The sequence below is a fragment of the Oryctolagus cuniculus genome, chromosome 2 (assembly GCF_051225735.1).
Source record: "Oryctolagus cuniculus isolate XC-2025 breed Fujian yellow rabbit chromosome 2, ASM5122573v1, whole genome shotgun sequence".
Classification (NCBI taxonomy): domain Eukaryota; kingdom Metazoa; phylum Chordata; class Mammalia; order Lagomorpha; family Leporidae; genus Oryctolagus; species Oryctolagus cuniculus.
In genome coordinates this window covers 13,334,899-13,358,636 of record NC_142868.1, presented here as the reverse complement: position 1 = coordinate 13,358,636, position 23,738 = coordinate 13,334,899, and the positions used below count along the sequence as shown (strand labels likewise).

Below are 23,738 nucleotides of genomic sequence, written 5' to 3'. Positions count from 1 at the left end.
CCCCCGCTTTCGCGGAGGAGCGGCACCAAGGAGCTCTCGGACCGGAGGGACTCTCTCAGGGGGGCCGCATGCGCTCTCTCCCCCTTTTATAGTCCTCTCCCACCAATCCGTGCTCTGCTGCCCACGTGCTGAGCACGCTGCTCTCTTCCAATCAGAGGTTGGATCAGGAATCAGCTAATTGACGAAGCAGCTGTGTAAGATTTGTTTACTCCCTCAGAGCCTGGAAGATCAGGTGCATAGAGTTAGTTTCAGTCCACAGTTTCAGTACTTATTTCTCTCCCGGGCATCCGCCATGTTGCGGGAGATGGACCCTGCTCCCCACAGGCTCAAGTTCTTGGTCCCCTGCCACCCATATGGGAGACCCAATTGGAGATCTAGGCTCCTGGCTTCAGCCTTGCCCACCCCAGGCTATTATGGGCACTAAGAGAGTGAACCAGAAGATGGAGCGTGCGCTCTCTAACTCCTCTCTCTCTCTAACTTTGCCTTTCAAATAAATAAATAAATAAATAAATAAATCTTTTTTAAAAAAAAAGTTCAGCATATCACAGCATATCATGGATAAAGAAATACTGATAGCTTCCAAAACATTTTTTTAAGTAACCCTATGAAGGAATAAAAATAAAAATGGCATGGCAATTTTCACCAGCAATTCAGGATGCTAGCAAACATTGAAGCAATGCTTTCCAAAGTTCTGGGTAAAAAATATTAATCAAATGTGAGAATAGAATAGTGTGGGTGATCCTGCAACTGGCTGGGAGACTGCCCACCTGACTGCTGACAGGTGGAAGGAGCCCCAGGCACATTCCCCAATCCCACCCCCCACCCCCATCCCTGCTCCCTGTTAAAGGGCCCTGTAATTGCTAATCAGGTAAATTGCTCCTGGGTGTGGCCCAGGCCCATCAGGAAGACCTATGTGACTTTCAAGCTGACCGGTGAAGCATAGTGGTGCCAATATCGGCTCTATCCTATAGAATTAGTGTTGCCCTGAATTAGCTTTGCACCCTCTGCCTGCATTTTAAAAGGTGTGCTTGGTCGTTAATACAGCAGACATTTCCCTGAAACTTGTCTCTGGTGATTTCTTGTCGAAGAATGCCATTGCCCTACCATCCCGGCAGTGTGGACCTCACAAGACAAGTCCACAGAATAGATAAATTTAAAATATAAAGACGACATACAGGCATTTGACCTAGCAATGAAGATGCCCATGTCCTGTTTCAGAGTACCTGCGTTTGGTCCTGGTTCTGGTTCCTGACTCCAGCTTCCTGCTAATGAAGACACTGGGAGTCAGCACGTGATGACTCAAGTGATTGGAGATCTGGATGAGTTTTCAGTTCCTGGCTCAGCTCAGCCCTAGGCCGTTACTGGCATTTGGGAAATTAACCAGCAGATGGGTGCACTTTCTCTATCTTTCCTCTCCCTCTCTCACACACTGTTTTTTTCTCTCTCTGTCCCTCAAATAAACTTAAAATATATATAAAGGATAAAATAACTTACTTGGAAGACACCCTTGTTCAGGAAATTTCTGGAGGCTAACATCCCACTACATAAAGGAATAAACCAAGAAAGAGAAGGTGTGAAATCAGTGAGCCATGGCTCCCACCAAGCACAGCAAGACCAGAAAGTGCTGGAATGATCACCTGGGTAATCTGCCTAAAAAGCAGTCAAAAGCAATAAAGATGGCTGCCAAGAGAGGTACGTGGGTAAAGGGAATTTGTAGGTATCTTTGAAAATTACGAGAAGGTTCTGTTAGGATTCACAGAGCAAGAGTCAAAGCAATTGGAAATCTTAAGAATTTTTTTTTTTTATTTGACAGGTAGAGTTACAGAAAGTGAGAGGCAGAGACAGAAAGAAAGGTCTTCCTTCCGTTGGTTCACTCCTCAAATGACCACTATGGCCGGAACTGCACCAATCCGAAGCCAGGAGCCAGGAGCTTCTTCCAGGTCTCCCATGCAGGTGCAGGAGTCCAAGCACCTAGGCCATCCTCCACTGCTTTCCCAGGCTGTGCTGGACTGGAAGCGGGGCACCCGGGACTAGAACCTGGTTCCCATATGGGATATTGGTGCCGCAGGCAGAAGACTAACCAAGTGAGCCATGGCGCTGGCCCCCTTTAAAAAAAAAAAAAAACAAAACTATAGTACTAGACTATTCAGTGAACATAATAATAACATGTCAACTTTTTTGAGCATAAATTTTAGGATCAACATACAGATAAATATTTAAATATTATTATGGGGCAAAATATAAATGTTATCAAACATGGCATAAAAGTACAGGGGGTGAAAACCAAAAGCCCAGAAGGTAAGAAACAGCTCATGAGAAGATAAAAATGCTAAATAGCTTTAACTCGAGAAATGGAAAACCAAATACGTTGTCTGTGGTTGACGAAACACGCAATAAAGTGTAGTACATTATATATCTTAAAATTTTTAATTACTTTATTAATTTGTCAGGGCTGCTTTATGGAGTGACTTAAACAAAAAGAATTGTTTTCTTATAGTTCTGGTAGCAAACTTATTTTATCCTAAGGCCTTTCTTCTTGCCTTACGGGCAGCCACCTTCTCAACATATCCTCACATGGTCTTTTCTCTGTGAGTGCATATTCCTGTCATTTCTTTGTGTGTTCACATTTCCTCATCTCATAATGACATCAGTCAAACTGCATTAGCCACCCACTACCCAGTTGCACCATTTTGACTTAAGCACCTTTTTAAAGACCCTATCTCCAAAAACAATCATCCCTCCCTGTCCATGAGGGACTGGTTCTAGGAACAACTCCCTCACCCCAGGAGATACCCAAATCTGAAATCACTCAAGTCCATTAAAAGGCATAGTATTTGCATATAACCCCCTCACACACACAACCCTGAACACTTTAAATTATCTCTATATTACTTATAATACCTAACATTGTCAATACTAAATAAGTGGTTGTTAAATTCCCTTGTTTAAGCAATGACAAAAAATGAAAGTCTGTACATTTTACTGCAGACATAACCTTTTCCTCCAAGTATTCTATTTCTGTGGCTGGTTAAATCCATGCAGAACCCATGGATAAGGAGGAATGGCTATACAGTCACATTCTGAGGGTCTGGAGGTTAGGGTTTCATCATATTTTGAGGAGTACACATTTCAGCCAATAATCACAAAAGTGTTTCCAAAACATGTATTTAAATAGTGATATAACAATATTGAAAGGAAGTAGGGGGAAATGGACAGTTGAAGTCAACACATAGTGATAAACACATATTACTTAGAGATTATGGAGTACACACTATTCAGGGTACAATATAAAATGGCAATCCTGCCTGACCAAATAATAACCATTAACATCAACAGTTGAAAAACTTAAAAATAGCTTGCTGTGGAAAACATAACTGGACCTGAGGAAGGAAGAGAAAAGTTACTATGTTTTTTCATTATAAACCACTCTCTACTACTTTATTCTTAAATTATGTACATGCATTACTTTTAGTAGAAAATATTATAAACTTCAATTTAACAAAATATTTCAGTTCTTTCATGTTTTCTGTATTTCCCCTTGCCCTATTCTCAAATCATTAAGTATTAAAGATCTTTAAATATTTTCCTTTTCTCTAATCTCTTCCAATTCATAGTATAACTCTGAAGTATTCTCTCTCATATCAAAATATATATCTCACTGTCCACTCTGCCTGTCAAAAAAATATATATATCCATGTCATTCTCCTCCTTAAAATATTTCAGAGATCCATGGGGCTGACATTGTGGAGTAGTGGGTTAAACCAGTACTTGTGACACCAACATTCCATACTGCAGTGCCAGTTGGAGCCCTGGCTTCTCCATTTCCAAGCCAGCTTCCTGCTAGTGTAGCTGAGAAAGCAGCAGAAAATAACCCCAGTGCTTGGGTCCCTGCTACCCACATGGGAAACTCTGATGGAGGCCCTGGCTCCCAGTTTCAGTCTGGTCCAGGAATAGCCATTGCAACTGTTTGTGGACTATACAAGAGAATAGAAGATCTCTCTCTTTCTCTGTCTCTTCCTTTCTGTCATTCTGCCTTTCAAATAAATGAATAAATAGGTCTTCAGGAAAATATATTTAAAAGAGCCTGCCATCTGTTGTGTCATGGTCCTTAACCTGGGAGCAAAATCTTTGATACATGTCTTGCCTACCTTTCCAACTTTCTGATCACTCCATTTTCCTCACTTTGTGTCTCTTGAAATCTGAGGTTTTCCAATACATCATATTGTATCTGTCTTTAGTCTTTCATTAGCTGTCTGAAATTCAATTTCCTCCTCTAACTCCAACTTTCCTCCCTCCCAACCTAATTGCCTTTTGCTTACTTGCTTTTCACATTTGTTAGTTCAGGGTTATCAGCTTTGGATTAGTGCACTAAAGACTTGATTTTTTGGTGAACTCTGTTCCTTGGTGTTGCATTTGTTCTCAGACTACTTGTACTTGCAAGATGGTTGTAGCACAATTTGTGAAAAGAACAAAGAATCTCCTCACCAATCTCATTCTACTTTATTGGTCTTGACTAGGTAATGAGCCTACTTAATAGATTGGCCCCTTTTGAGTCACCAACTTAAGTCTGCAGTCAGGATTTGGAGTCAATTGCACAGGAAGCAGAAAAATTAAGAATAAGAGATGGTCTTTTTGTTTTAGACATTATCTATTTATTTGAGAGGTAAAGTTGCGGACAGAGAGAGGTTAAGAGAGTAAGTAAGGTCTTCCATCCCCTGGATCACTCCCCCAAATGGCCAAAATGGCCGGATTTGGACCAATCTGAAGCCAGGAGCAAGGAGCTTCTTCCAGGTCTCCCACGGGGGTGTAGGTACCTAAGGACTTGGGCCATCTTCCACTGCTTTCCCAGGCCATAAGCATAAAGCTGGATTGGAAGAGGAGCAGCAGGGACATGAACTGAGGCCCATGTGGTCTGCTGGTGCCGGAGGCTTAGCTTACTATGCCACAGTGCTGCCCCAAGAGATGTTCTTCAGGGAAAAATCAAAGTATTGTTTTCAAAGAGAGGTCTACACATGCTGTGCAACAAAACTTACAAACATGGGCCATGATCAGAAGAGCAGACTTTGTGTCTTACCTCTGAAGACCCAGCACTGGTATAGCATTTGACCAACATTAGGTGCCAAGAATGTTTATTGAATTTGTATTTTTGAGATATTGCTTTCTGACTAAATATATATTTTATGATTAAATACATATCCTAAATTAACACTTTAAAATTAAGTCACCCAGTTTACTATTAAAATTCAAGTTGTTTAATATATATATTAAAGGTGAAAATGAACAGAATTTTTATAGCAGTATATAAATTCTAATCATATTAAATGTGCAAAATAAAATTCTGTCACATTTTTATTTATACTGTAGGTTTGTTTGAACTGAGAAAATTGTGAAAAATCCATCCCAAAGTGGTTGACATTTTAGAGGACTTTTTATTTTACTTTCATTTTTTTTCTTTCTTAACTTAGAGTGCTTGGAAACCAATGCTTTAAATGAAAATGCTGCTTCGGCAATAAGTTTTACATAATTCTCAAAGTGCCAAAATAAACTCTTGGATCAAGAGATTCATATTAGAAAAAAAAATCCTGCTTTTTAAATATAAAAGAAAGCACATCTGATTATTTAGTCTCAAACATGAGTATGCACAAACCAGAATTCTTTGAGGAATCAAAGTGTACTAGAAAGTATTCTTTCTTAACATTTGATATTTCCCCAACAGCATGATGCAACTATTGCATGAGCTGCATGTGGGTAACTTGAATCTTCTCACTCTCTATTCTTTGTGGAACCTATCTGGGCAGCTATTTAATGCTACCAAGCCAAATTCTTTCCTCACTTCTTCCTGCCAAGTAGTACCATAATTGTCATCAAGATGTGATCATCTGTTTCATATTGCTTTAACTCATGCTGAATGAAAGCACCAGAGTGATTTGCCATTTTATTTCAGATCTTTTTCTAGAAAAGTAGAAAATACATGCACACTTCTTTTTATTCCCTTTTTCAAACTATAAGATTGTAAATAGATTAACCTTGTCCTATTTTATGCATTGTAGAAAGATGACTATCATGGAAAGAGATTTTTAAGAGAGGAAATTGGTTGGGGTTGGAGAAGGGAGAAAATAAGGCCCCTACTTGGTAGTATGTAAAAGCTTTTGCAGTCCAGAACTGCTCTGTGCAACATGGTAGTAGTCTATCCACTGTGACCATGAACTGTGGCTAATCTGAATTGAAATATGCTGTAAGTGTAACATACACAAGAAATTTCAAGATTTAATAGAGAAAAAACTCAACAGTAACTTTATGTTGATTATATTTTGAAATGAGGATGTTTTGGATATACTAGATTAAATAAAATAAGTTCTTAAAATTAATTTGTCTTACTTTTTAAAAGAGTTCACTAAACATTTTTAAATTCCACGTGATTGTTTACATTTGTCTCAAGTTACATTTCTATTGGAAAACTGAACAGTGCTGGTATACAACTTATACTCCAAGAAATCAGAATGTTCAAATATGAGATATAAGGAAATATGAGGTCATATTAACAAGTAATCTCAATGCTATTTTCTGTTTTGAGAGGCCTACTTTAGGAAAACCAGTCTCTAGTAGGGATTTGGGCAAAGTACGTGATTTTTTCAATAAAGTCTTTTTTCTCTTTGAGTATCAGTATTCCCTTTTTTTGTGGTAACTGTGGCCTTGCGTTTCTGGGAAGAACTGTCTCCTAGTAAGTGGGCAAATTTTGATGTCTAGTGGGATTTATTGAAGCAGAAAGCCAGCTTTTCATTGGGAGAGACATTACAATGTCAGTATATTTTGCTCAGAGACTTTTGAGTTTCTCTTGAAAAGAATCTCCAATTTCCTGTTGAAAGGTATAAATCTGGTGACAGGTATCTCAGGAACAAGGTAGAGAAAAATTATCAAACTTTTACTTAATAACCTATGTTCAGAACATAATGTTAGCTCTATCTGCTACTATGCTTATAATCTCAAATCTGTGATCTTTCAGTCCAACTTTTTCTGAGACCCAAACCCCATTGTCAACAACATGAAAAACAATTGTCATATTCATGAATTGCTCATATTTCTGTTTTGTTAGGCATTTTAGTAAGTAAAATGATATGTTTGGTTCACATGAAATATTACTTTGTTAGTATCAAGGATGTCAACATGCAGAAAAGACAAAATGATGTTAACTTCTTGGTTTAAAATATATTATCTTGGTAAGAGTCGGAGAACTCAGAGGGCTTCCATAGCCTCGGAAACTCATGACTGGAGCATAGGGAGATTACTGATGCCATAAACAGGAGTGTCAATTGGTAAAGTCAACAACAGGAGTCACTGTGCACTTATTCCTCATGTAGGATCTCTGTCCTTAATGTGCTGTGCATTGAGATTTAATGCTATAACGAGTACTCAAACAATATATTTCACTTTGTGTTTCTATGGGGGTGCAAACTGTTGAAATCTTTACTTAATGCATACTAAACTGATCTTCTGTAAAAAAAAAAAAGAAATTATCAATTCCCAACTTGACTCTCACTGGGATTAAACATGACAATAGGTCTGATCTGATTTCATCATCATTTAAAAAAAATCATCTATTATTTTTCACTTTATGTTTCTGTGTGGGAGCAAACTGTTGAAATCCTTACTTAATGTATACTAAGCTGATCTTCTGTATATTAAGATAATCGAAAATGAATCTTGATGTGAATGGAAGGGGAGAGGGAGTGGGAAAGGGGAGGGTTGTGGGTGGGAGGGACGGTGTGGGGGGGAAGCCATTGTAATCCATAAGTCGTACTTTGGAAATTTATATTCATTAAATAAAAGGTAAAAAAATATATATATTATCTTGGGGCTGGTGGTGTGGTGTAGCAGGTAAAGACACTGCCTGCAGTGCCGGCATCTCATATGGGCACCAGTTTGAGTTCTGGCTGCTCTACTTCAAATCCAGCTCCCTGCTATGGCTGGGAAAGCAGTAGAAGATGGCTCAAGTCCTTTGGGTCCTGCACTTACATGGGAGACCTGGAAGAAGCTCCTGTCTTGTGGTTTCAGATAGGCACAGCTCCGGCTATTGCAGCCATCTGAGGAGTGATCAAAGACCTCACTCTTTCTCTCTTCCTCTGCCTCTCTGCAACTCTGCCTTCCACATAAATCTTTATATATATAAAATCCTGGCACAGCAAGTAAAACCACTACCTACAACGTCAGCATCCCATATAGGCAGTGGTTCATGTCCTGGTTGTTCCACTTCTGATCCAGCTCCCTGCTAATGGCCTCAAAAAAGCAGTCTAAGGTGGCTCCAGTGTTTGGTCCCCTGCCAACCATGTGGAAGAATCAGATGAAGCTCCTGGCTCTTGGCTTTAGCCTGGCTCAGCCCTGGCTGTTGTGGCCATGTAGGAAATGAATCAAAGGATGGAAGATACCTGTCTCTCTCTCTCTCTCTCTCAGTCTGTGTGTGTGTGTGTGTGTCTGTCTGTCTGTCTGTCTTTACTCCATCTCTTTAACTCTGCCATTCAAATAAATAAATATTAAAAACATAAAATAAAATATAATTCAATCTCTTTAATATGTCACCATGTCACCTCTTCTGTCACTATATTGACATCAGAGATGAAAAGTAAATTTGGTTTGTGAGGGCTTGAGAATGGGAGTGGGATGGGGTGAAAGAAGTCTTATATTTTTATTTTTTTTTAAATCATCAATTTGTTACTATTTCATTTCAGTTCAACAAAAGTCGCTTTGATATTGAATAAATCTAGAACACAGGTTTACAGAGATGGTGAGTACCTAGGCCTTGACTTCATAATGAACAAAGGGCTAGACAGGAACCATGAGACAAGTCCAGTGATAGTTATAATACACGGAATATGATAGACCTATGAGAGAAAGAGTAAATGGGATGTTTTAAGAACACAGACAACAGCAATCATCATTCAGTTGGGAAGTGCTGAACAAGCTTCATGGAAGTAAGACAGCATAGAGTGTCAAACTGGGGAGGGGGAGGCAGCAAAAGCTCCAGTTTGCCTGAATGACAGATTAAATATTGGGGACCATAATTTTGTGTGTGTCACTCTTTTCCCCTTCAGAGATAGTGACAACAGCAGTGGCCCCTTCTGCAAATAAGATGAAGTCCAGGTTCCTCAATTTCTGATTCTTTACTAGCCAGTTATATCACCTTCTTTCTGTTCTCCAATGAAAATAAATGTCCAAGTTTGGAAACACAGATTCAAATTCTAATTCTACCGCTCACTAGCTCAGTGACATTAGATGGTTTGACTTCTCTGAGACAATTTATATTTCTTTTTCTCTGACATACATAAAATAATAAAAGTAATTATTGCATAAGGTTATGGCAAAGGTTAAATAAATTCATAGTGTGTGTAAGTGTAGAAAAACTGACATCCCTTATTATAGCAAAGAGGCAAGGTAAGGAACCAGGAAATTGAACTTTTGTTTGAATATGCTGGTTAAAAGCTGTGTGACTCACAAAAATTGTTTAACCTCTCTGGGTCCCAATTTTCCTATCTGCAAAATTAGGGGATTGACCTAGATGATCTGTATCCCTTCTAAATTTGTTGAAAGGTATAAATCTGGTGACATATATGCTATAGGTTACATTTTTATTTGATATTGATATAGCACCATGCAATTGGATCAAATTGCCATCATTGAGCCTATAGTGCATTGAAATTTTATTAAAATGATGAAAATGAAGCCCATTAGGATGGGGCAATGATTTCAAGTAGATACAGAAAGAGCAGTGATAGATAAGGTCCTATTATCATTCCTGGATGCCAGGGAAAATGGATGGTAAAGAGTTTTAAATTCAGGTGCCAAGCTGAAAGCTGTATGCTTTTGTAAAAAGAAAGAAACAAACAAGAATTAGAAATCATGAGCACCCTAATTTCAGTATTGGTTTTCCTGACAATTTAAGGGCCTCAGTCTTCCCACGACAGGGAAAACTGTGCCTAACTGTATCATATTCACTATGTAGAAGGTAACAAGGTATACTGATAATGTTAAAAAATATGCAGTAGTTTAGCTAAACAAAGAGCATAAAGAACAAAACTCTGAGATGGTACCCTGAGATGAATGACAGATCTGAACCAGCTTTCACGCTCATTCTGATATACACTAAAATAGTATTGGAATAGAAGAGAGGTAAGCAGAATCTAAGAAATGAAGTATCTCACCATTATTTTTTGCTTAAACTACCATGAAGTTTTGCTTTCATTCCTACAAAATGTACAAAAGAATATTGATGGTATGTCTAAATACATCAACAGTACAAAATAATCATCTATTTTAGGTATCTCTGTTTAATTCCAGTATTAAAAGTAAATACATCAGCATATTTATAACTGATGTGATAACATCTGTAGAGGCCATATTCTCATAAGAAATAATGCTAAGAAATCTATGGTTCATGGACCTGCATGAATCTAAGATGTCAGCATAAAGTTTGGGATAATGAGTATGTGATTTATTTTTTTAAATATTTATTGATTTATTTGAAAGTCAGAGTTACACAGAGAGAGAAGGAGAGGCAGAGAGAGAGAGGTTTTCCATCTGATGGTTCACTCCCCAGTTGGCCACAATGGCCGGAGCTGCGCCGATCCGAAGCCAGGAGCCAGGAGCTTCTTCCCAGTATCCCTTGCGGGTGCAGGGGCCCAAGAGCTTATGCCATCTTGTACTGCTTTCTCAGGCCATAGCAGAGAGCTGGATCGAAAGTGCAGCAGCTGGGTCTTGAACCAGCACCCATATGGGACGCCGGAGCTTCAGGCCAGGTGTTAACCCACTGTGCCACAATGCCGGCCCCGAGTATGTGACTTATTAGAAATTTTGGGCTATGTTCTGGTCCTAAATAATTGGTTAGTCAAATTTTTCGCTGGTTTTTTGATCTCTGATAAGTGAAATGCATTACAGTCCAGAACTGCAAGAAACATAATAAAATATGATTTTTAAAAAGAAGAAAATAGGGGCCTGAGCTGTGGTGTAGCAGGTAAAGCCACCGCATGCAGTGCCAGCATCCCATATGGGTGCCGGTTCAAGTCTCGGCTGTTCCACTTCCAATCCAGCTCTCTGCTATGGCTTGGGAAAGCAACAGAAGATGGCCCAAGTCCTTGGGCCCCTGCACCAATGTGGAAGACCTGGAAGAAGCAACTGGTTCTTGGCTTTGGATCAGTGCAGTTCAGGCCATTGCAGCCAACTGGGGAGTGAACTAACAGATAGAAGACCGACCTCTCTCTCTCTTTCTGCCTCTCTGTAATTCTCTGCCTTTCAAATAAATAATCTTTAAAAAAGCAGATAATAAAATTAAATGGTTTCTACACCATATAAAAGTGTTTAGAGTTTATTAAATAATAAAATGTATATATTTGTTACATGTTGATAATTTATAATTGAATATTTTATGAACTAACATATTGGAATATTCATCTTTCTTACAAAATAAGAGTTTTTATTTGTGTTAGTATCTCAAAAAACATGACTTTAGTCATATTTCTCTATAACAATGAAGCTTTATCGAGTGTTAATACAGAGACTACCAGGTGTCATTCAGGGATCCTGGACTTTGAGGTTAATGCCTTACTGAGATGAACTTTTAGATTATCTCACTTAATGTATCTTATAATGAAAGGAGAATAAACTGTTAATTGGTGACTAGTAGGATGGATTGCAGTAATCCTTGGTGCTATTCACCAATAAATACTAGTCATCTTCCTTCTGGGAAGTAGTGGATTACACTTCCTCTATCCCCTTCAAAACAGTCATGCCATATAATTTACTTTGGTCAGTGACACATGAGCAAAATTGACTTGCATCTCTTAGGAAGAAAGAGTTTGGCATTCTTCTTCTTTCTTTTACCACACAAGGTGGGGAGACCCAGAGATTCAAGTACCCCTAAGCCATTCAATTGCTTAGAGAACCACAGAGAATAAACTGCTATCCTTTCAGATGAACCTACAGATAAGCAGGAAGTACATTTCTGTCCTTGCTGTTGTTGTTTTAAGCTATTAAGAGCTTCAGGTTTTTTGATACTGCATTATAAGCAGCCCCACTCTAACTAATAAAAGTGGTCAGGAAAGATACAAAGGTGGATCATCTTGGCAATTATAAGTGGAAACTATCTACCGATAATTCTGGAAGCACTTTCGTTAGTGATTTCACCTACCTTCCAATTGTGACTAATCTAGAACTGGTGGTTATAAGATTTCAAACTATATTTAAAAAAAATTTATGAAATTACATCTTCATTACCGAGGTCATGATAAACAAGGAAACACTCTGTGTGTGTGTGTGTGTGTGTGAGAGAGAGAGAGAGAGAGAGAGAGAGAGAGAGGGAGGGAGAGAGGGAGAAAGGAGAAAGAGAGAGAGAGATGGAAGATGGATAAGCACAATCCATAAAACAGGAAGTTTGGTTCCCGAATTTATGTGTTTCCAAGAAGAATTCATTTCCCACATACTTATGCATAAATTTCCAGTAATGCACAGTACTTCTCAGCAAACTGGTTTGGTCCCTGCACAAAGAAACAAACTTCCACTGAGTCTTTTGAGCAAAAATTGAAAAATGTAATTGGAGTCTACATTTAATCAAGACTCCTGACTGTCTTGGAAGAAGTTACTTTCTCTAGCACGGCGCAGAACTTATCCCACAACATTTGGAAGGCGCTAAACGTCCTGCCATGCGCTGTTCTAGGGTCGGGCGACCCAGGGGGACGATGTCATGGTAGAGGAGGTTCAGAGGATAGCTGCCCTACAGGAGTTCACGGTTTGCGGAGCCTAAGAAGTTTCTTCTGTAGTTTTTCAGTCAGCTTTATTCAATACCCTACAAATGATTTTCAGTGAGAAGCTCCGCATCTTTTCCCCAGTTCTTACAAATATTCTCGCTTTCCGCGAGCTCTTTGTCTTGGAAAATGAAGTCACTGGGTCGTAAGGCAGTAATTTCAGATGCGGCTCAGTGACAGGCTTGCCTTTTCCCTGCGAGTTACGAGATGACAGGAACCCCGAAAAGTTTCCAGTACTTAAAAACACACAGCGAAGGTTGCATCGGAACGGTTTCCACTTGGCCCTTCCAGCGCAGAGCCTAAGTGACCACGGCTGGGTCGGACCGCGACGCTGCCTGTGGGAAGCTAAGCGCACAAGGCTTACCGCTCAGAGGAGGCTAAGGCCGGTCTTCGAGCTCAAGGGTGTGAAGACCGGCGAGTGCGCCTCCCTGCTGGACTACAATGACCGGCATGCACCGAGCCCTGACAGCTGGCTCCGCTTCGGGACTCTGGCGCAATGGAGCATGGGAACTGAAGTCCCCTACAGCCGGAGCCCGGCGCGAAGGCAGAAGGGAGGCGTTACGAGTCCGCTCCATTAGCGAGCGGGTTCCTGGCGGGGCGCTGGGTCTCCAGCTCCCGCTCAGGGTTTTCGCGGGCGGCGGGAGCCGTATGGCTCGCATGAGTAAACTCCGGGGGGAGGGGGGAGAGGGGAGTGGATGGGGAGGCGGGGTCAGCGGAAGCGGCAGGTTGCTTCCTTCTCCTCTCGCTCCCTCCCCGCCTCTCCCTGAGGGAGCGGTGGGAGGGGGAGGGAAGGGCAGAGGGAAGGTAGTGACACGTGTCAATCAACCCCCCTCCGGGGGGCGCGCGCTCCGGGGCTCGCGCTGAGGGCTCGCGCCCCTGCCTCGTGCCTGCGCCGCTCGTATGTAAATGAGGGCGCGTGACGCGGGACGCAGATGGACAAGGGAAGAGAGAGAATGGCCGCTGCCGCCGCCGCTGCTGCCGCCGCCGCCGCTGCTCAGTGCCGGAGCCCTCGGTGCGCGGCGGAGAGGAGAGGATTCCGGCGGGAACTCGACTCTTGGCGCCACCGTCTCATGCACTGTGTAGGTAAGAGAGACACGGATCGGGGCCCCGGGCTCCGCGCGGCGACGGCTGCCGCAGCCCGAGGAGTTTGAGGCTGAGGGGTTTAGTTGAATCTCCCGTTCGGGTCAGTTCAATGGGGGAGCGCGATGGGAGCGGCGGCGGCTCCGGCGCTCGCCTTTTGTCTTGGGGCTCCTCGCCTGGCGCGCTCCGCGCTCCTCCGGCTCCTCGGCTCTTGGGCTCCCCGGGAACTGTTAGTTCGGACCCGCTCGCCGAGCCCCTGAGGCGGCCGCTGGCTCTCGCTCTGCCCGAAAGTGCTCGGCGCCCCCGTCGCCGGCCGCCGTGGCCCCTGTCAAGAGGGAGGAAGCCGCCCGGCGGGTCGGCGCCCGGGCGGAGAGCGGAGCCGGCGGGCAGGGCGGCGGGAGGAAGGCGGGCTGGTCCGCGCCCCCGCCGAGCGCACACACACCCCCTTGGCGCCCCCGGGGGCCGGGCCGCTCGACGCCGCGGATTTCCCGGGGACTCGGACCCCGGGGACCCTCGGGGCGCTCGCGGGGCGGGGATCGCGGGTGGTCGGGCGAGGGGCGGCGGGGGCGTTGCCCTTGGGGCGGGGGGCGCCCAACTCTGCCCTCTCGCGCTCGGCGGCGGCGCCGGCGCTGTGTGTACCTCTTTAAGAAGGAGCCGCTCGAGCGCTGACGGTTGGGATTTGAAGTTCTTCCTCCCTCTTTGGAAGTCTGGACGGATGGGGGGTGTTGCCAAGGGAACGGCACCCTCCACCCCCTCCCCACCCCGCGCGGACGCCGGGACGGCTCTGGTCCTTTTTGTGTCATGTGATGGACTCTTCCCTGCACACTCGGACATACACGCTCACACACCCCGCGCTCCCCACCTCTGCGGATCCCGTCTTTCTTTTTGGTGGGGTCTCCTCGCTTCCTCTTCAAACTTCTGGTCTTGGGGATCTCGTTCCGTGGGTTGTTTAGGGTGGCGGGAAGTGATGGGGCTCCTCCACCTTGCTGCAAGTCACTTCTTGGACCCCCCCCCCCGCCCCTGAGTGAGACGTTTGCGTGGATCTGTTATGCAGCAGGTTGGTCTCGCGGGCATGGATACGGAGGAGCCAGCACGAGTTGCGGGCTGGGGCGTGTCGTGCGTGTTTGTGTTGGACGCGGGGGACGGGGCAGAGGTGGAGAGGAAGGTTGTGTTGTGTAAGGAGCGGACGGTGGCGAGTAGCCTCACCTTGCCGCGCTGGCCAGTAAATCCTGGCGTTTGGAGTTGAGGAGTAAACCTTCGTGGCTTAGGAAAACAGCTCGCACCGTGTCTGCAGCTGTTTTTGCACCGCCTCGCGCTCCTTACCGCCCATCCCGCTCTCAGGTGGGTTTGGTTAGCGCCTTAGGATCTTCCTGGTTTTCTCAACTGGAAAGGAGGTGGTAGTAGGTTAAACGAGTACAACTGCAATTTGGAAATGTGCACTGCACATCACGATGAATACAGGAAAGCGTGCAAGAAAGAAGATTGCTCTGATTGAAGCATTTAAGTGATGGTTAAGCAATTTACTGTTTTGTTTCAGGCTTGTAAAATATAATTGGTCTTATCTAAAGAAAGGTTATGGGAAATAGCTCTAGGCAACTATTAATTACATGTTTTTTTTTTTAAATCCTCACTTTTTTGCATATATTTCTTAAAAAGCTGAATTTGCCATTTGTGCTTCTTGGTTACATGGACCTGTTTTTTATACTGGTTTATGTAAAGATCTCTTTTACCGAAAACTGATTTTAAAAATTGATGAGTTCATTCAGGTAGACTCAGGTAGGATGACGGCATTGCAACAGTGTTTCTATGTATTACTGTTAAGTTTTGTGAAGCCATACTGTGATTTGAGGACGTCCTAGGTCAATTTTTATATTTTAGAATATGTGGGGTTTTTGTCATCTAGCTTATTTAGATACTTTAAGTATGGTTTTGCATCACAAAGATGAGTACCTTTGAAAAATAGTTAAATTTTAGTTAAGTGAAAAACAGAATTAATGAGTTTCATAGAAAATAGAATATTTTTGTTTGTACTACTTAGATACTGAAGTAGTATTGGAGAACACTGAAAATTCACTTAATACTGGGTATGTGATACCTAATCTCTGTATACACTTAAAATGTTTTAAAAATTTTGATTTGAGCAGCAGCAAAGAGACAGAGAACTCCCTCCCATCCTTTGGTTCAAATCTTCCCACCCCAGCCCCCTCCTCTTGTCTGCAGTGGCCAGAGTGGGAACTCAATCCAGGTCTCCCACGTGGGTAACAGAAACTCAATTACTTGACCCATCACCACTGTTTCCTAAGGTCTGCATTAGTAAGAAGGTGAAGTAAGTAGCCCAGGCTGGGGATGATACTCAGGAACTCTGATGTGGGATTTGGGTGTCCTGCTTTATATATTTTCAATGTATATAATTATACTGTATATGAAAATAAATTTTTTCTTCAGTTCTAAGAACTGAAGTTTTAGTGTTTGAGAATTATTTCCCACGTTCTCAGCCCTAGTCAGGAAACTAAGACCCACCTTATAACTTTGTTTTTGTCATTGTTATTTTTAAATAAGCAAAAATACTTTTGAAAATAGGGTATATATTTGCTGCTTTGATCAGGTGTTTGGTTTCCCCAGTATCCTGTCACATTTATAGTGTAAATTGTGATTAAATGTAGTTCGTATAATAATTGTATGTTGCATTTTGCAATTAATATAATTACATCTATAACTTTAAGTACATTTATAAAAATCCACTTTTCTTTGCATTTATGTACATGTGTGAATATATATTTACACACATTTATGAATGCTTTGTGTTGAATATTCACTGCTTTTATTGCTTGAAATAATTTTATAAAATATCCTTCTTGCCTTTGAAGAAGAGAATGATCTTATTTTTAGATGTAGGTAGTGTCTCGGGTTTGTACAACAAATTAGTATTGAGCCTGTAGTAAAGTTAGGAGTCTTGGTTCTTAGCCTAATGCTTTAAAATAATCCAACACATTTTTTTAGCTTATATATAATAATTTTATAGAGAAGACAGTTATTTTAGTTGTCATGACTTCTTATTGTTAGTTTAAAAGCTAAAATGTTTGTTGATGTGAAAAGAGATGTCTACTTTCTCATAATTTGTAGCTCATCTCTTTACCTTAGATTTTTGACTATTCTCTTGAGTCCTTCCAGGCTTTTTCTTTTAATTGGAGAGTTGGCCTTCAAGCTCCTTGCCCCAATTAATAGCTCTAAGACAAGTGTTGCTTTTGTTAATTTGACTGTTTTTCTGTAATCATCCAATACTATTCTATAATTTTGATGTGCTCATTTAACAAATGTTTGAGTACTTATTTAACATAATAAATAGTATACTAAGTATGATGTTGGGTGATAATAGATTTAGTCCTGGATCTTACGGAATACTCATAATATAATTAGTATCTGACAAGTCTCATAAAATTAAAGACAGAGTAAAGTCTAGAGAGATGCATTAGTATCTTTTTAAACGTTATCAGGACTATTATAGTGTATTAAAATATTTGCTCTGGGAAATAGGCCATTTTAAATTTTTCTATTTTGATACAATTTCAGTCTTGCAAGAAAAGGTGAAAGAATAGTACCAAGGAATTCCTTTGCCTTTTTACCCACATTTGCCAGTTTTTCATTTTGTTATATTTGCTTTATCATTCTTGCCCCATATCCATGTCTCTGTAGGTTCTGAACAATTAGATGCTTTAGAGCTGTCATATTTCTTTACTCCTAAAAGATTCTGTATATATTTTGTAAAATCAAGGGCATTTTCTTACTTAACCATAGTACAGTTATTAAAACTATGAGATTTGGTATTAATATACTGCTCTTGTCTAATTTATAATCCATATTCAAAATTTTTTATTTTCTTTATGAACTTTTTTCAGTACTGTTCAGCATCTACCATATGATCATTCAGTATTACCTGTAATCATCATGGCTTTTTATTCTCTTTTTGGTTAGGAATACTTCCTAAGGCTGCTTTTGTATTTCTTGACCTTGACATTTTTGAAAAGTACAGGGCAGTTACTCTGTAGAACGTTCCTCAATTTGAATTTGTCTGTAGTCTTCTCGTGATTAGATTGGTTATGCATTCGACATGAATACCTCTGAAGAGATGTTCATTCCTTGTCGGTACATCCTATCTTGAGGCTCATGATGTTGGTTTGTTCCAGTGTTGGTGAGGTTGGTTCTGAGAATTTGGTTAAGATGGTTTTCTTTGTATTTTTCCCTGAAAGTTATTATTTGCTCCTTTGTAATTAATGTGCAGAATGTTTGTGTATACTGAAATCTGGATGCCACAGAGAAAATTAAAGAGCATCTGTTTATAGCCAGCATTCATGACTGATAGATAAGTTAAAACATCAAGGTTCATAAGTACAAAATTTAGGAGACCCACTTAATTCGAGTCTATGAGATTAATCAAGCAATCCTTTCAGTAGTTTTTTTTTTTGTAAGTAGTTTTTATTCACAAAGGAATGTACATAAGAGAAGGTGAATGGAGCCAAACCAACCTACTGCTACCACTAGAAAACTAAATAACAAAATATGACAAGTCTTCAAATAATCTTGGAAAAGTACGTATTATGAAAAAGTATTGATTTCAAAATTTTTGCACCAAAATAAACTTCTTTTGATTTCATTTTTCAATGAGCATTTTGAAGTCCTCTCATAATACCATCTTTGTATTTGAAAAATAGCATTTTGTTCTTAATTTAGGTTAAATAAAAATTTTTAAGATTTATTAGGCAATTACACAGAGAGGGAGAGACAAAATGAGTAAATAAAAGGTTTTTGAAGATTCTTATCTTTTCTAGACAAAACTTACAGCGGGGGCTGGCGCTATGGCATAGCGGGTAAAGCTGCCGCCTGCAGTGCCAGCATCCCATGTGGCTGCTGGTTCGAGTCCTGGCTGCTCCACTTCCAATCCAGCTCTCTGCTATGGCCTGGAAAAGCAGTAGAAGATGGCCCAAGTCCTTGGGCCCCTGCACCCAAGTGGGAGACCTGGAAGAAGCTCCTGACTCCTGGCTTTGGATCGGCGCAGCTCCAGCTGTTGTGGCCAGTTGGGGAGTGATCCAGCGGATGGAAGACCTCTCTCAGCCTCTCTTCTCTCTCTGTAACTCTGATTTTCAAATAAATAAATAAATCTTAAAAAAAAAAATTACAGTGAAGATACTTTTCTGTATCTTAGCTCATTCCCTTTCATATAGTTTTTCCATAATTGGCAACAACTCTAATCAGCTTAGTTACATTTGCTTTTTATTATTTTTTTCTCTTTAAACTGTTGTCAGGTTATTTCACTTTCTTCACAGTATCTGATGGATTCAGTGTTTGTGATGTGGTAAATTAGGCAGATGAACATAAGATTCGGGTTTGTGTCTGGATTACTGGTTTTACTATCATACAGCCTCTCTTATAACCTACAGTAAATCATTGCTTGGAGTAGCTGCTTTGATTTCATAATTTACAAAGCAAGTAATATCTCCCTTTTGTCTTTTGTTCATCAGGTGAAAGCCCCTGACCACATTCAACTAGTTGGCTATGTTCTTCCAGACTGTTTCTTCCCCGTTTGTCCAGTTTCTTTAGACAATGCAACCTTTTCATTTGCTTTTATTCTCTTTTATATATATATTTCTCCATATTCTTGAATCATTTTAGTTGTATCTTCAACCCTGCATCCCCAGTTGTCTTTAAAATTCAGCTCTACCTAGAGTTTTCTAGAGCATTTAGAGCCCTTTGATTCAAATTGACCTTTTTTTTTTTTTTAATTTGACAGGTAGAGTCATAGACAGTGAGAGAGAGACAGAGAGAAAGGTCTTCCTTCCGTTAGTTCACTCCCCAAATGGCCGCTACGGCTGGCACTGCGCCGATCTGAAGCCAGGAGCCAGGTGCTTCCTCCTGATCTCCCATGCAGGTGCAGGGGCCCAAGCACTTGGGCCATCCTCCACTGCCCTCCCGGGCCACAGCAGAAAGCTGGACTGGAAGAGGAGCAACCAGGACTAGAACCTGGCTAGGATTAACCTAGTGAGCCACGGTGCCGACCCCTGACTGGTTCTTTTCTAACAGGTCATGCAAGGAATGTATTTTGGAATCAGTTATGTTTCGTAGTCCTTATGTTTAAACTGTTGATGATGAGGGACTAAGTCTTCATAAATGGTAGAAAGGGGTAAATGGAAAGAACCCATGTAAGACTCATAGACACAAGATGTTTTACCTTTAAGATTGCTGTGTTTTAATCAGAAATGCTATATTGTATAATAGTGGCTTCTGGAATGAAGACATAAGTTAGAGAATTAGCGTGAAGGTGATATTTAAATCTATGGAAAATGATGAGATTACCACAGGGTAGGATAGAAATAGAGGACTTGGCCGGCGCTGCGGCTCACTAGGCTAATCCTCCGCCTGTGGCGCCAGCAACCCGGGTTCTAGTCCTGGTTGAGGTACTGGATTCTGTCCTGGTTGCTCCTCTTCCAGTCCAGTTCTCTGCTGTGGCCGGAAGGCAGTGGGCCCTGCACACATAATGGAGACCAGGAGGAAGCACCTGGCTCCTGGCTTCAGATTGGCGCAGCACTGGCTGTAGCAGCCATTTAGGGGATGAACCAACCAAAGGAAGACCTTTCTCTCTGTCTCTAACTCTGCCTGTCAAAAAAAAAAAAAAAAAAAAAAAAAAAAAAAAAAAAAAAAAAAAGAAATAGAAGACTTAAGAAATTATAACATTTCCTGGCTAAAGGAAGACGAACTTCAAAGTGAGGACACTGAACTTTTATACTTAAAAGTAAAGGCAGGAGCCAGCGATGTGGTATAGCAGGTTAACACCTTGGCCTGAAGCACCGGCATCCCATATGGGCGTTGGTTCGAGATCCAGCTGCTCCACTTCTGATCCAGCTCTCTGCTATGGCCTGGGAAAGCAGTAGAAGATGGCCCAAGTCCTTGGGCCTCTGCACCTGAATGGGATCCCGGAGGAAGCTCCTGGCTCCTGGCTTCAGATCAGTGCACGATTGCTGCAGCCATCTGGGGTGTGAACCAGCGGATGGAGGACCTCTTTCTATCTCTGCCTGTCCTCTCTCTGTGTAACTCTGACTTTGAAATAAATAAATCTTTAGCCAATGACTTTACTTTTATTTTAAAACTGTAAAACTAGGGGATATTGGTATTACCAAATCCTAAGAAGAGTGGATAATATTAAAATAAGGAGGGATTGTTACATATTGATGTTAAATTCCTGTGGTGAAATGGTTTTTCTTGAAAACATGGACGTTCTAGATGACCTTGACTACATAAATTTCAGCAGAGCAGTAGAAATGGCTGCCAAATTGTAATAGGCTATAGAGAATTAAGTTATATGCAGAGGTTAACGTTTGTAGGAGACTGCTCAGTTAAGAACTATGTTTTGAGGAATAACCAGTGAGTGGAACAGAAATTGGAGACATATCTGGGGTCTAGAGATGTTTGTTTCTTAGATAGTAGATAGATTTATAATAGTAAGGTAGATGGGAAATACTTTTTAGAATCAGTGATACTGATAATTATTTTGTATGTTGTATTTAAGCTTAGATGAGATAGTGACAAAATATTCAGATATATTAGATAAAGCAAGAGACTGGGCTTGGTTTGAATTACTAAATGTGAATCCTTTATTTTTGTCCTTCAAAAATGTTTTCCTTACCAAGTTCGTCACTGAGATAGTACATACGACATTGGTGCCTGGCACATTTTAAAGAAATGATTTTTTTTCCAATTAATTTACTGTTGTCAGTCACCAAATATCTTGAGGCCTATTTGACAGTTCGTTGAGGTATAATTCTATTTCTTTTTTCATACTGGGTTCTGAACTGGAAATAGACATAGGAATCAGGGATGAAAATATTAGCTTTTTTAACTGTTTATTTTTATCTACTTTAAAGGCAAAACAAGAGAGTGAGAATGTGTGTTACATGCCAGTGTTTGACAGCTCCCATCTTGTTCACTCCGCAAATGCTTCCAACAGCCAGAGCTGGACCAGGCGGATGTCAGGAGCCAGCAGCTTCATCTGGGTCTTCCACTAGAGTGGCATCACCTGACTCCCAGGATGCATCATCAGGAAGCTGGATTAGAAGTGGAGTTACCTATGATTTAAACCAGGCTGTCTGGTGGTAGGATGTGGGCATCTAAGTAGCAACTTAACCTGCTGTGCCACACCAGCACTAGGTTTTTAATGATAAGGTTGTGTTGAAGAACTTGGTGATGACTTGAAGCCAAAATTAAATATTGGCCTACCTTACTCCCTGGCTTTCTGAATTGCATTGAACACCCTGTCAAAGATAGTGCAATCAGAAATTTCAGGCCTCTTCTACAACGCAAGGAAGCTCTAACCCAGGGAGGCACAGTGAGCTAGAGTCTTGTCCATGACTGAAAAATGGCTTTTAAAACATTAATTCATCCAGTAGGTATGATGCATCAATATTCATTTTCTTTCCTTGGGGAGGACTGAATAAGTGCTTGTGGGAGTGCTATTTTATGGGACAGGCAAGAATGGTGGAGTGGATCAAAAAACTTACTGTTAATTCAAGAAATAAGATTTTAGACTATGCTTTTTTTTTAAGCTTTATTTTTTTGAAAGAGTTACACAGAGAGAGGAGAGGCAGAGAGAGGTCTTCCAACTGATGGTTCACTCTCCAGATGGTCACAACGGCTGGAGCTGTGCCAATCTGAAGCCAGGAGCCAGGAGCTTCTTCCTGGTCTCCCATGTGGGTGTAGGGGCCCGAAGACTTGGGCCATCTTCTGCTTTCTCGGGCCATAGCAGAGAGCAGGACAGCAAGTGGAGCAGCCGGGTTTCGAACCGGCGCCCATATGGTACGCCGGTGCTTCTTTCTAGGGCGTTAACCCACTGTTCCACAGTACAGGCCCCTAGACTATGCTTTTAAAGAGCTCACAATGATTAGGGATGTGAGGAATTTTAAGCTTAGTATAATATAATGGAAAGATAGGCAAGGGAGTAATTACTTTTGACTTGAAGAATCTAAAATGATGACTTCAAAAGCTCAAGTGAAAACTGAGGTTGACAAACTTTCTGTAAAGGGCTGGATGGTAAATACAAGGGGTCTTCTAAAATGTTAAGGAAAATGTGCATTCTGAAGAAACTTCATGTATTTAAAAATTTTTTTGCATCAAAACAAACACCTTTTATTTCTGTTTTTCTAGAAACTTCTTGAAATCCTTTAAAAAAAGGATTTATTTATTTTACTTGAAAGAGTTACACAAAGAAAGAAGGAGAAGCAGAGAGAGGGAGGTCTTCCATCTGCTGGTTCACTCCCCAATTGGCCACAATGGCCGGAGCTGCACCAATCTGAAGCCAGGAGCTTCTTCTGGGTCTCCCATGTGGGTGCAGGGGCCCAAGGGCTTGGGCCATCTTCTACTGCTTTCCCAGGCCATAGCAGAGAGCTGGATGAGAAGTGGAGCAGCTGGGACTCAAACCTGGTGCCAATATGGGATGCTGGCACTGCAGGTGGTGGCTTTACCTGCTACGCCACAGCGCCGGCCCTAAATACTCTCATATTTAGACATTGTGACATTAGAAGAATTGTCAGGTAGACTGTGTAGGCTGACTTATTCATCCAATCTGAGGCACAGGGGAGAGGCACAGCATAATATGAGCTCTCTGTAGCTCTGTAGTCTGTGTTTTTCCTGAGTAGTTTACTCTCAATAGCCATCTGGTCTTTGTTGCAGCTACTGACCATTGCTGTTGTAGTGCAGAAGCAATACATAAATGAATGAGCTAGCTGGGTTATATCCCAATAAGCATTTATTTATAAAAATAGGTGATTTTACCTATAGGCCATAATTTGCTGACTACTGAGATTCTGCAGGAAAGTAGGATGTAGG

At 41.3% G+C, this 23,738-nt stretch overlaps 1 protein-coding gene across 1 annotated transcript in view; it reads left to right on the top strand.

The window, feature by feature from the left end:
• Positions 1-13,310: 13,310 nt before the first annotated feature.
• Positions 13,311-23,738, top strand: part of LCORL (ligand dependent nuclear receptor corepressor like) — a 194,291-nt gene continuing 183,863 nt past the window's right edge. Inside the window, 1 exon segment of the mRNA XM_070068064.2 lies at positions 13,311-13,871. Coding sequence (XP_069924165.2) covers positions 13,721-13,871 — 151 coding nt within the window. The 5' untranslated portion in view covers positions 13,311-13,720.